At 41.3% G+C, this 13,620-nt stretch overlaps 1 protein-coding gene across 3 annotated transcripts; it reads left to right on the forward strand.

The window, feature by feature from the left end:
- Positions 1 to 727: 727 nt before the first annotated feature.
- POLR3H (RNA polymerase III subunit H) lies at positions 728 to 11,353 on the forward strand. Of its 3 annotated transcripts, none has more exons than XM_072128021.1 (7): positions 728 to 884; positions 2,722 to 2,850; positions 5,017 to 5,113; positions 7,794 to 7,880; positions 9,331 to 9,394; positions 10,444 to 10,651; positions 11,028 to 11,353. In XM_072128021.1, exons 2-7 carry the CDS (start codon positions 2,740 to 2,742, stop codon positions 11,079 to 11,081), a joined length of 621 nt encoding a protein of 206 aa, XP_071984122.1. In that variant the 5' UTR covers positions 728 to 884; positions 2,722 to 2,739; the 3' UTR covers positions 11,082 to 11,353. The 3 variants fall into 3 exon arrangements, with proteins under 3 accessions (XP_071984122.1, XP_071984123.1, XP_071984121.1); XM_072128022.1 differs by lacking the exon at positions 728 to 884 and adding an exon at positions 896 to 1,014; XM_072128020.1 differs by lacking the exon at positions 728 to 884 and adding an exon at positions 1,524 to 1,546.
- Positions 11,354 to 13,620: the final 2,267 nt, after the last annotated feature.

Genomic DNA, 13,620 nt, shown 5'->3' on the forward strand with positions numbered 1-13,620 from the left:
GGCGCTATACAGGGGCGGTATGGTGCCACACACATGCGGCACCGTAACGTTCGGTAGAAAGATAGGACATGTCCTATCTTTCGACGGAATATGGCGCGGAGCTCTATGTTAAGCTATGCAGAGGGGCTTGCGGGTGAGCAGTGCTCTCCCCAGCGCAGATGTATGCCCACCGTACTACGGTATGGTGTACATACATCGTGTGAATGCAGCCTTATCCATATAGACAGAAACACGCTCCATGTGACATTCGTATACCACCCCATGGCTGCTCAATCATGGATTTCGCTGAAGTACAAGCCTCTGGTCACACGATATTTCCTAGTAACAGATGTAAAAAACGGACACGTGGATTCCATACACTTCACCACTGAGTGCATCCGTTTCTTGTGGATTTAATGCATTTCAATAGGACTGAACCTGTAAATAACACGTCCAGGAGCAGGATATAGGAATAAGATATAATAGGATATATGTCTCATATCTCATGCTGCATCAGAGAGTAGGAAAAACACGCACTGGCCATGAGTTCAGTAGCAACAGGAGGAAACATGGCAGACGCTGTGTGCAGGTATATACATCATTACATCACACACAGCTCTGCACTATACAGCCAGAACACTGCAGCCCGCCTCCCACACATGTGACTGATCACATGGCCATGACATCATCACAGGTCCTATCATTTCATGTTCATGGAGTCCATTCCCCATGCTGGCGGAAACTTCCCCTGCTGCACGTATGAAGCATCACATCTGGGTGTCATGGTCATGTGACTAATCACATGTCCATGACATCATCACAGGTCCTATCACTTTATTTCCTAGGATGTAGCATGTACATGGAGCTACCATTCCCCATGCTGGTGAAAGCTTCCCCTGTTGCAGGTATGAAGCATCACATCTGGGAGTAGTGCTGGTGCTTGTGATGTAGAGGGACACAACTAAAGCTTCTTCTCATCACTGGATGTAGACAGAACTATTACAGAAATGTCAAATCTGCTTCTATGAACAACAGGTTGGAGTAGTTGCCCATAGTAACTAGTTAGGTTTGGGTGATACATTGCACTAGTGTTCCTCTGCTAGTAATTACATTACAAACCACATAACAATGCAGTTATTATTATTATTATTTATGAGACACACATGTAGGTTTCTCTGCCACCTCTCAGTCACAGCAATAACCCACATGCTGCGGCATCCACCATAGCTGCGGAATGAAATGTAACCCCTGAAGCATGCAGGGTTTTGTCGCTCATTTTTCGTTCTCCAGAAATCCATAACTTTTTAATTTTTCCACGTACAGAGCTGTGTGAGGGCTGATTTTCTGCGTAACGAAATTTACTTCCACTATTATTCCATGCTGTGTACTGGGAATAATAATAATTCTTTATTTATATAGCACCTACAGGTTATGCAGCGCTGCACAGAGCATGACAAATCCGTCCCTGTCCCCATGGGGCTCACAATCTAAACGGCCTACCAGTATGTTTTGGATTGTGGGAGGAAACCGGAGGACCCGGAGGAAACCCACACAAATTACAAATATGGTGAAATAAGCAGAAAAACTGCATGTGCATCACTTTCTTGTGGCCTCTGTTTTTATGACTTTCACCATGCGCCCCAAATAACACCTCTGCTTTATTTTTTGGTTCGGTACGATCACGGTGATACCAAATTAATATAGGTTTTATTGCGATTTAATACACTTTAAAAAATTAAACAAATGTTTAGGAAAAACATTTTTTGCCGTCTTCTGACGCTAATAACTTTTTCCTACTATGGTGTAAAATGCTGTTTGATGTGTCATTTTTTGCGAGATAAGATTTTCATTGCTACCATTCTATGCAACCTTTTCTGTTATGGGGTTCACCGCCGGCAATAACAGTTTTCTATATTTTGATTAATCGGGCATTGTGAGATGCGGTGAAAGCTAACATGTTTTGGATTTTTTTTTTTTTACTGTTTATTACGTTTTATAACAGTTCTAGGGAAATGTTGGTGATTTAAATTTTTTTTCTTTTTTATAATTATTATTATTTAACTTTTTTTAATTATTTATTTATTGTTTTAAACCCTCTAGGGTACTTTAAACCTTGATGGGCTGATCATTCCTACCATATACTGCAATACCGCTCTATTGCAGTATATGGAATTTTTACACAGTATTCATTACAATGAGACACTGGCTTACTGTAACAAAACTGCAGATTTATCCTACTGATCATCTATTTAAAGTGGTTGAGACACTCCAATGCTTCCCCTTCCAGTGGTGGCAAATCTATGCATCCCAGGACGTGTGCAGCTTAATCCTACTCAAGCCATTTTAAACAGTGTAGCTGCTGGAGATGTTGGGGTGCGTCCTTATATGCAGTTTTTCAGATGCAGTTTTTGAAGCCAAAAGCAATTGTGGCTCATAATGAGTCGGACCTTATAATGGAGCGGTGCTACTACTTTTTATTTTATTCCACTACTGGTTTGAAAAAATAAAAGAATTAATATGGTTGTTTTGGGTAACTACTCAATTTTGTTAAAAAAGAAAGAGAAATTAAGGGATTTTTTGCTTTATGCTAGCTGTGTCCATTTTGCTAGTACTACAATACACTTTATTACCATTGAAATGAATGGGAAGTGTTGCCAAATTTGTTGCATTTTGTATTCAAACTCTTTTTATTATTTTAAAACATGCAGACATTAACAGGTAATTTGATGCATTTTGTTGCAGTGTTTGTCAGTTTCCGCAATGTTTGTCCTGGTAGAGATGGTGGATACAGTGCGGACAACTCCCTGGCAGTTTGAGCGCAAATTAAATGACTCAATTGCAGAAGAACTAAACAAGAAATTAGCCAATAAGGTAAAATATTGTTACCTCCAAATTATTAACATGTATGGAAAAAAAGTTTCTGGAATCGTCAGTTCTAATGCTTATGTAATGTGCATGAAAAAGAAAACCTAATCCATGGGTTAAAGCTGACATTTGGTAGTGCCTCAATGACAGACACCAAAAAAACTGCTTGCCGGGTAACTGCCAAGCGTTCACTGTGGTGAAGAATTTTAGAACTCTGCTTGCTGTCATGCTCTAGAAAGCTTCTATCCTTACTTCCAGTGGATAGTAATATGTCCATGGTCATGTGATGGACACGCAGGTGCATGAGCTGTTACTATCACGCGGCTCTGATTACTCTCTGTGATACTAATGGGTTGTGCACCTGCCTGTCCATTACATGACCATGGACAGATTTCTATCTACTGGAAGTAAACATAAAAGCTTTCTATAGAGGGACAGCAAGCAGAGATCTAGAAAACTGCTAGGAATTGATACAGAAATTATATTGGAAAATTGTCTAACTTTTCATTACACAAACTATATCAATTATTTGCTGAACGTGGAAAACCCCTTTAAATAATATGTATTATTTCTATCTATGCAAGGGTTTCTACCCCGCTACATTGCCTGGTGGCCAGTTTACAAAGAGCCTTTAACCCCTTAAGGACCAAGCCATTTTTTGTTTTTAAAAATCCATTACTGGCTTTACCAGCGGCAGTTAAAAGGGTTAACACCCCAATTAATTCCAATGAGGAAAAATGGTATGGGAAGTTTCCCCTCCCCATCCAGTCAAACTCCAGTTAAAATCCATTCTTTTCGTACTACTTTTTGAGACTTTTATTGTCTCAAAGTGTAGTACTAAAAAAACGGACAATGTGGTGATAAATCCCATAATCTGTATCTAAACTCATGAGTCACCCCCTCTATCCTCTGTGCCTTACCTTTGTAAATTAAATGTCTCCTAGAACTTCCAGTGAGCTCCCCGCTCACCAATTTGCCACCTATTAATTAGATGATCCCTGTTAGTGCGGTTTCACATGATGCATTGAGTCACATTTTTTTTTATGCATTTGTGCCACACGCCAAAGACTTCAGCCTTGATCACATGCTGAGGTTACATTGCGTTTAAGCAGATACAGTAGAAATGCAATGTAACCTCAGCATGTGATCAAGGCTGAAGCCTTTGGAATGCATCAAAAAACGCAACGCATCGTGTGAAAGCGCCTTGAGAGATAAGTTTAGGTTGAGGGTGAAACTGCTTGCCCATATGTGTTTGTAGAGTGTTTCTTATTACCTGTATTGTATTTGAACTTTAATCTTTTAGAACCAAAAACAAATAAACTCAAATATGGGGGAAAAATGTATTTCATAGAATACAAAAAATTACTTCTTGTAAGGCCCCTTACACTCTTGCGTTTTTTTACATGCGAGCTCTGCGCAGTTCCAAACTTGCATTGCACTCTATCCCATTATTTTAAATGGGCTTGTTCTTATTTGTATTTTTTTTTCACACATGTCAAAATCACTGCATACTCTACTATTGGATTTCACACGCGTTTTTCATGCCTGATTCGAGTCTATGGAGACGTGTAAAAAAAAAACGCATTGTACTGGCGGACGCTGCACTTGCGGTGCACTCTGACGTGATCTACAACACAGGTGTGAAAGACGCCTTTGGGTGTGCAGGTCAAACATCAGCCACTGAATCTGTCTCTTGTTTTCCAATCTGCCTTGAATTTAACAGAGCGATTTTTAACACTGGCCGCTGTACCGGTTTTTCTAACTTAGTAACCTGGTACTTTTTTACATTAGAAATATCGGATAAATGTCCATTATTTCACACGTTCTCGTTTTGCATTTTGCTATGTTTACATCATATGTGGCTGTTGGACTCTTCCAAGAAGCTCAATCTTAGGGCTGCACAAGTGAAAGCAAAGTGGAGAGTGACTACACCCTTGGCATTGCCCATCCATGCTGGTTGGCAGATGACTGCAGACAATCCTGTAACTTCTACTCCATTGCTCCTCAATAAGAGACTATGGATTGGCAGTGTCGGCACGTCGGGTTCTTGTTCCAGCAGTTCTCGTTGGTTGCAAGGGATCAATGTAACACATTTTATATTCCTGTGCAGGAATTTTTTTTTTTTTTTTTATGCTAGAAAAAGTAATATTTTGATGTGTTCTTCTCACCCAGGTCGTCTATAATGTAGGCCTCTGTATTTGCCTATATGACATCACTAAGCTGGAGGACTCCTACATCTTCCCTGGTGATGGAGCTTCTCACACCAAAGGTAAGTCTTGGATGTTATAGTCTTGTTCTATCTTTTCAGTGTTTGGTTACAGGAAAGTGTTACACTCCTTCTCGGATACCATGGGGGAGATTTTTCAGAAGTGTCTGAGGTAAAACTGTTCTAGTTGCCCATGGAAACCAATCAGAGCTCAGCTTTCATTTTATAAACAGTTGTGGGAAAATGAAAGCTGAGCTCTGATTGGTTGCCAATGACAACTAGAACAGTTCTGTTCTCAGATACTAAATCTCCCCAAAAGGTATAATCTCAAACTAACAAATTCCTCTGTGCCTAACTAAAGAGAATAAAACGGGAGAAGAAAGAAATGCAGATGAATGTTGATGTTCAAGGGCGTGTGTGAAGTACAATTGTCACTTGTAATTCAACAGTAATATCGCCTCTAGTCAAGTGAAAAGACCGTAACACGCCAATATTTTTATTAAAAAATGCATCTGTACAAACAAACCCCATCAAGAATTTCATACCAAACAGGTTATTGTCATATCTCAGATTTATCAGCGAAATGTGCCGGCTTATTTGTCACACTGGGCTAAAGCGATACGCAGCCACTGCTGTGATGCGGCCTTCACCTCGCTAGCGAGAAGTTGTACGCGGCTGGATAGTGGGTGATTGTCTGTAGTTGGTGTCCTCTCTACCCCCTGATGAACTTGATATATGCAGGGGAAACGTGTCAGGAGTGACCTTTATGTATCTGTTAGCCATAAAAGACATCTTTCGGTCTTTCACTAAAGGTTTTGGGTATTATTCACTTGAATAGAGTTGATTTTCCTGTTGAATTACCAGTGACAATGACAATATTTTAAAAGTTTTAAATTTAGGAATATCATCTTACTTAATTTGATATTGGATTTATGTGATGGTGGGCACAAATCTGTTAGTGGTGGAGTAGAGTTATCTAACCAGTATACCAAGACTGTGCTTATTTCTTGTGTGAAGTCGTGGGGTGAGGAGCAGCTTTGCTTGATGTCAGTTCCTGGTCCTTTTTGTATACTGCGGTGCTTCACAGTCTTATTAGACTTGTCTGTTAAAGGAAATCTACCATAAAAATTAAGCATGATGAACCAGGGACACTAACCCTAGCACTGTGACTGTGGTAATTTTCTTATATTTGTTATCCATGGCCTCCTTTCTTTTAAAATGATGCTGATGTTACTTCACAGCCTGTTACACTGTCAATGGCAATGAAGGGTTGTGTTTAAAACTTCAGTCTTAGTTAATACCCCCTCCACCCCTTCCTCCTCCACTTATTGAATTTTAGGAATGTGATATTAGAGGGTTAAATAGTCTACTAGCATCCAGATCACCTCAGAGTTCAAAATTGTATAAACCCACCATTAGTTGAATGTTTCCTTTTCTAAATTTTTTAAATACTTGAGTATAAGCCGACCCGAGTATAAGCCGAGACCCCTAATTTTACCACCAGAAACTGGGAAAACCTATTGACTCGAGTATAAGCAGAGGGTGGGAAATTGATTGGTCACAGACCCCCCCCCAGTATATAGCCAGCCAGCCCCCTATAGTATACAGCCTGCCCCCAGTAGTATACAGCCACCCCAGCCTGCCCCCAGTAGTATACAGCCTGCCCCCAGTAGTATACAGCCTGCCCCCAGTAGTATACAGCCTGCCCCCAGTAGTATACAGCCTGCCCCCAGTAGTATACAGCCTGCCCCCAGTAGTATACAGCCTGCCCCCAGTAGTATACAGCACTGCCCCCAGTAGTATACAGCACTGCCCCCAGTAGTATACAGCACTGCCCCCAGTAGTATACAGCACTGCCCCCAGTAGTATACAGCACTGCCCCCAGTAGTATACAGCACTGCCCCCAGTAGTATACAGCACTGCCCCCAGTAGTATACAGCACTGCCCCCAGTAGTATACAGCACTGCCCCCAGTAGTATACAGCACTGCCCCCAGTAGTATACAGCACTGCCCAGCCTGCCCCCAGTAGTATACAGCACTGCCCAGTCTGCCCCCAGTAGTATACAGCTTGCCCCCAGTAGTATACAGCTTGCCCCCAGTAGTATACAGCCTGCCCCCAGTAGTATACAGCCTGCCCCCAGTAGTATACAGCACTGCCCAGCCTGCCCCCAGTAGTATACAGCACTGCCCAGCCTGCCCCCAGTAGTATACAGCCTGCCCCCAGTAGTATACAGCCTGCCCCCAGTAGTATACAGCGCTGCCCCCAGTAGTATACAGCGCTGCCCCCAGTAGTATACAGCGCTGCCCCCAGTAGTATACAGCGCTGCCCCCAGTAGTATACAGCGCTGCCCCCAGTAGTATACAGCGCTGCCCCCAGTAGTATACAGCGCTGCCCCCAGTAGTATACAGCGCTGCCCCCAGTAGTATACAGCGCTGCCCCCAGTAGTATACAGCGCTGCCCCCAGTAGTATACAGCGCTGCCCCCAGTAGTATACAGCGCTGCCCAGCCTGCCCCCAGTAGTATGCAGCGCTGCCCAGCCTGCCCCCAGTAGTATACAGCGCTGCCCAGCCTGCCCCCAGTAGTATACAGCGCTGCCCAGCCTGCCCCCAGTAGTATACAGCGCTGCCCAGCCTTTTTTGTGCTGAAAAACTCGGCTCATACACGAGTATATATAGTTATTTTTACAATATTTGCAGTAGTTAAATACTCCATGACATGTTGGGTCTTGTGTTTGCCTTTTAGTACATTTCCGGTATGTTGTTTTCCACCCTTTTCTTGATGAGATCCTAATGGGAAAAATCAAAGGGTGTAGCCCGGAAGGTGTTCATGGTAAGTGTTAGATTATTAGCTGAAAATATTTTTTTTATACTAAAACTTTGTTTTTACATATTTGTGTAAGACCCCCCTGCACATGAGCACACTTGGTCTGCGGGAATGGGCTTGTGGGCTGGTCAGAACCTATTGACAACAATCCAATGAACCGGAGTCCTTGCATTATAGTCCATGCAATATGTCCCTGTTCACTGGTCATACTGACAGTGCACGTAACTACTGTAAAGGCGGTCCTTGGGTTACATACAAGCCAGGTTTGTTCTTAGGTTGAATTGGTATGTGGGAAATGGTAGATTTTATAATTGTAGCTTCAGACAAAAATGTTTTGTCCCCGTGACAATTGGATTTTCAAAACTTTTTGCTGTCATGGGAACAAGAATTATCAATAAAACTGCATCACAGACACTTTACAGGTGATCAGCAATGTACTAAATAAAGCATCCAGAGAGCTTCGCCGGAAGTCACAGTGGTTAGGGGTCGTCTGTAAGTTGGGGGTCCTTGTATATGCAAGGAGTCCCGTCAACACTGTACTGTGAGGAGTCCGGAACAAGCATGTTCATGTACAGGGGGCCTAAGGCAGGGGTGTCAAAGTCATTTTTGCCAGATCAGCCGTAAGCCCCATTCACATGGCCGTTATTGGGGCTGTGATCTTGCCACATATTCGGTGCCCGATCACAGCAGCAATAGAAGTCTGTGGCACCCGGTCAAGGTGCATTGAGCACATGTCTCACCACACTATGCCTGAGCTAGCTTTCAATGGAAAGGGGAGGGGTGAGGAACCCTCGCGTCCTCCTACACCTGGTTTTAAGTTACATAAGAGGCCTTAGGGTTTTGTTTTTAAAGGGCTGATTGCAATGCAGCTATAGTGTGGGTCGGAGCATAAAGTAGAAGTTCCCATAAAGATCTGGCCCAGGCTGAATGGCACTGTATGTAAAAATCGTAATTGGGTGTTCATTTGTAGCGTTCCTTAAGGGATGCATTTGACCGGGGAACCTTGATGTGTGCCGTGCCTCGTCTTATTTGCGCACCCAAGCCATTTCACGGCTGTGAAAAATAGACATTAACGACCCTTTATCATGGCCGATTTGTATCTGTCTGGGGTCTATTTATAACAGACAAGTTGCATCTGTGTAGCATCTGTTTATTTTCTTTCTGTGAATAAGTCCTAAACTAAAACATAACCAAATCTTTATATATTTAGTATTGCTGCTTTTGTACTCCTTTGCCATATCTGGCCACTCTAACTTTAATGGGTAAAGGTTGTATTTAATATCCATGCTGCAGATTGTGTGTGTGTGAAAGTGTTCTTTGATGTACCTGGCAGTCTTATCTACACATTGTGTTCTCGGTAGGAAGTCACTGTAATCGTGTCATCTCACTTGACATCTGTCTTATTTTGTGCCTATCCAGAATGGCAGGGTAATAATTCATTCTCATTTCTTCTCAGTATCTCTTGGCTTTTTCGATGATATCGTTATACCACCCGAGTCCTTGCAGCAGCCTGCAAAATTGTATCCTTTCCAAAGCAGCTATTCTCTGTATAAATAGGAATGCAATTATAGTGGGGGCTGTGTTCTTCTAGTCATAAAGACCCTGCATGAGGATTAATTCATCCTAAACAAAATGTACTCCACAAATGTTCAAAAATAGCCTATAAAGATTTACCATTACCCATATTTTGAATACATAAGTAGCCGCTTTGATATAGCCATGGGATGACAAGGCTATGTTAAAGGGGCAGTCCACATTTAGAGATTGATCACCTAAACTTCTGATAAGTTTGAGAATTTATATCCAAAACCCCAACCAAATATTCTGCCTGAACCTATTGCAGAATCCTCTTTATTTTACCACCATTATTTGCTTATTAATTTACCAATATCTTGAGAAATCCTGTTAATGACTGGATTTAAAGAGAGCTGACCAGCTCCCAAGTTACAGCGCAAGTAAACACCACAATGTACAGGGCACTTTATAAGATTTTTAGACATACATTTGTTTCCCAGGCATCTTTTGTTTTACAGAAAATTGTTATTTAATATATCTGCAAATTATCTTCTGTGCGCCCATTTTATTTCTTCCCCACACCCCCATTCATTACCATCAAGCTTAGCCCGGCAATGCCCCTTTACACAATCATTGACCGAAGGTGCAACAATGGTGCTTAAGTAAGAATATTTACATAAAATATGGCATAAAAACAGGCATGCATAGAAGTTGTACAAAATGTCTTTACCAGCTACCAAATGACACTACTAAGTATGCTGCCTACCAGCACCCATCTCTATAGGGAGCATAGGAACGGTCTTAATAATTGGATTTTTATTTGGTTGTTTTTTTCCATCCCCCATCATAAAGGGGTAGAATGGATAGAATTGGTCAAACCATAGTTTCTTTATACAGGAACCCGTGTGCATTGCAGGGTTGAAATGTAATACCACACTTACCTGTGGACAATTATTGGGCTGTTTTAGGACTGAATGTCTGTTTTCTTCCTAATTCAGTAAAATTCTGTAATTTTCCAATGAGCTTGTTTATTCCTATTACACAATTCCTCCAGTGATGAGGCAGAACAAGTTTGGGTGTGGGAGTACGTAACGGAAGAAGGAGCTCATGACCTATACATGGATATTGGTGAAGACATCAGGTTCCGAGTCGTAGATGAAACCTTCATAGACACCTCTCCAACTGGGCCAAGCACTTCTGAGTCGGCTTCTTCCACAACTGCAGAAGAAACTCAACGCAAAGAAGCCCCATACACATTAGTGGTAAGAGGCCAGATCCACTGACCCTTGGTTGGGCTGAATTGCCACGCATGGTATTACCATTATTTCTGGACATCTTGAACTTTCAAGAGAAATACATTTGTAATTGTTTGCTTGGATCTGACCTTTAGCCATAAACATGGAAGATGCAGCTCGGAATTATAATTTTGCAGGTGTCTGCTTTTAAAAAATATTTGGTTACCATAGAGGTTTAGTATGAATTCCTTATTTTATAATTCACATTTTATTTTTTTGTCAAAGGTGCAAAAAAAATTACCATCAGAGGTTTTAAATGAACAAAGAACACTTGCAGCAAATAGGCTTGTACAGGCTTTATCATTAATAATAACCTGTATTCTAAATCTTTTCCATCTGTTAGGGTTCCATAAGTGAGCCTGGACTGGGCCTCCTTTCCTGGTGGACAAACAACTGAAGCTGAAGGAATCTGTGCAGAAGTTTTCACATTTTCACTGACTTTTTTTATAAATCGACTTGAGCCAAAATAAGGGTTTAGATTGTGGACAATACAATCTTGAAAATATTGTAAATCTGAATTTCAGAAGGGAGAGCTCGAGACTTGTGTCTTGTTGGGTATCTAATATAAGGGGGTTTTCAACCATTTATTGTATGAGCATATATTCTTATTTAAAAACTAATGATTACTGTAAATGAATGTGTCTAGAAGTATAAAACTATGTAACACTTGCCTTTGTTTTTGTATTTATCCGAGTAATTTACCAATTCACAATATTACGGTACCATAAGTCTTTGGGAACAGCAACGTGTCCTACCTACAGTAGTGCATGTTCCATACTTGTCACAATAAAAATCGGATTCTCTGAATTGTCCAGATATCCCATGGATGTGACCTGTATATGCAATCTTGTATGTCAGGTTTAATCCTGTACGCTTAGTCCATGGATGCATTACACAGAACTGATCCCTGCTTTCTTTTGTCCCGATAGGGATCAACTGCACTAAATAACTGCAATATTGTATTAAGCCTCAAAAATATAGTTACAGCCCGGAACCTGGACATCTATATAGTAGATAGAGCGCTCAAGAGAAATCTCGTTTATAGACTTAACAAGTCTAACGTGATGCTGATTCTCAATTAAGGATTGTTTGATATGAAGAAAATCTGCATGTTAATAAAAATGTGTTTAACTTTTAATTAAATCATTTAATCCATATATCTCCATAACAAAACAAATGGAATATATATCAACTGCCATAACAATTGCATTAACTCACTGTCAGCCTGTGCAGGTCTTTTGCCGTTGCTGCCGTTCATACGTGGTTCTCAGGCTGTCAAACCACTACTGTCTTCTCCCTAGGGCACAGAACCTATGGCATGGGTGCCCTCTTTTTGCACACCCAAGCCATCAACATAGCTTTGAGTTCACCAGACAGGACTCAAAGAATTATCCTGCTTACCTTCCGAGTATAAGCCAAGGTGGTTTTCCAGTACATTTTGTGCTGAAAAACTTGCCTTATACTCGAGTATATATGGTATCTAGACTGTCGCCTTCAGAGAGCTCAAGTTTCATTTTTCACAGCGGTTTATAAAATTACAGCTGATCTCCAATTGGTTTCCATGGGCAACTGGAACAGTTTTACCTTGAACACTTCTGGTAAATCTCCCCCTTTCTATAGTAACCTCAATCACATTAATGACTTGTGGCGGTACAGCAACCAATCACAGCTCAGCTTCCAACTGCCACAGAAGCAGCAGCAGACAATGACTTCTGGATAGGGTGGTTAATAAGTGGGTTTTGGAAAGCGAGGGGTGAAAATTTTGGCTCAAAACCAGGTCTAAGAAGTTCCCTCAGTCACAGGCAACAACTGCACAAAATTTGGCGATTGTAAATGTGACTGTACAAAGTCCTTTAGCAGACATACATACATACACACATTCAGCTTCATACATTAGATTCACAGTGCTGTTCATATTTCTTTATCGGGGACATCATTAGGGATCCCCACAAATATGTAAGAGTCTCCCGAACAGAATCTCTGATCACTTAAATGTGGGCCAGTATGACAATTTATCAAAAACTTTTTTCATGCTGCAAAATTGTAGTGCAAACTCAGACTAAGCAGTAACACGTCCCTTTAGGTGCAGATTTTTCTGTCTTGTTGGACACAGTGCAGACAAAACTGGTGCAAACACTAATAAATGTGATCCATGGAGCTTATTCTTGTGATCAGAAGTTCAGGGCCAGAGATTCCTTCAGCACACTTCAGCAATTTTCATTGACCGCACTTGCTCATTGGTAAGAGGCCTAGAAGATCATAGATTAAGCATCTTCTAACCACTTGTTTGAAGGAACAGATGTGTACTCCAGACTCTTCCTGTACCTCCTTGCTGCTGGTGTACTGGCAAGTCTCCTAGTATGTGGGAACTGTATTGACACAGCTCCCACTAATGTGCCATCCTGGCTCAGCTGCACTAGCCGAGCTACTTCTGTGCGTTGTAGACACCAGACAAAAACAACAAAGAGAACAAAAATTGTCTGTGGTCACCCCGTTATATGGATTGTCTAGCTAATTGCAGGACAAACAGCAGGAGAAACCAATTCATAAATCATTGTTGATTCATAACTGGCCAGGTTGATTTCACAGAAGTGTGATGGATATGGAATCACATGATTAAGTGTTCCCTTTATTGCAGTGTACATGTTTATCAGATACATTACATCAAATGTCTTCAAAACAATTTCCAACAAAAAGAATTCAGAGACTCTCCAGTTTAGGGGATAAATGTTCTATTGCTGGTACTTTCCAGAGATCACTAGAACATAGATCCCCTCTTCTTGAGATCGATGCTACCAGCAGTCAGTCCACAGCGATAACTCAACTTTCATTTTATGAACTGTGGTGGGAAAGTGAATGCCAAGCTCTAATTGGTAGCAATAAGCAACAGGTTTGATAAATCTTCCCCATTGTATTAATGAAAAAAAAAAAATTAA

Source organism: Engystomops pustulosus, chromosome 10 (assembly GCF_040894005.1).
Source record: "Engystomops pustulosus chromosome 10, aEngPut4.maternal, whole genome shotgun sequence".
Taxonomy (NCBI): domain Eukaryota; kingdom Metazoa; phylum Chordata; class Amphibia; order Anura; family Leptodactylidae; genus Engystomops; species Engystomops pustulosus.

Bases quoted from the DNA above. Each gene is read 5' to 3' on its own strand.
- POLR3H (XM_072128020.1), top strand. The intron at 2,851-5,016 runs GTAAAATATTGT...CTTCTCACCCAG, and splicing joins ACAAGAAATTAGCCAATAAG to GTCGTCTATAATGTAGGCCT. The intron at 10,652-11,027 runs GTAAGAGGCCAG...TCCATCTGTTAG, and splicing joins AAGCCCCATACACATTAGTG to GGTTCCATAAGTGAGCCTGG.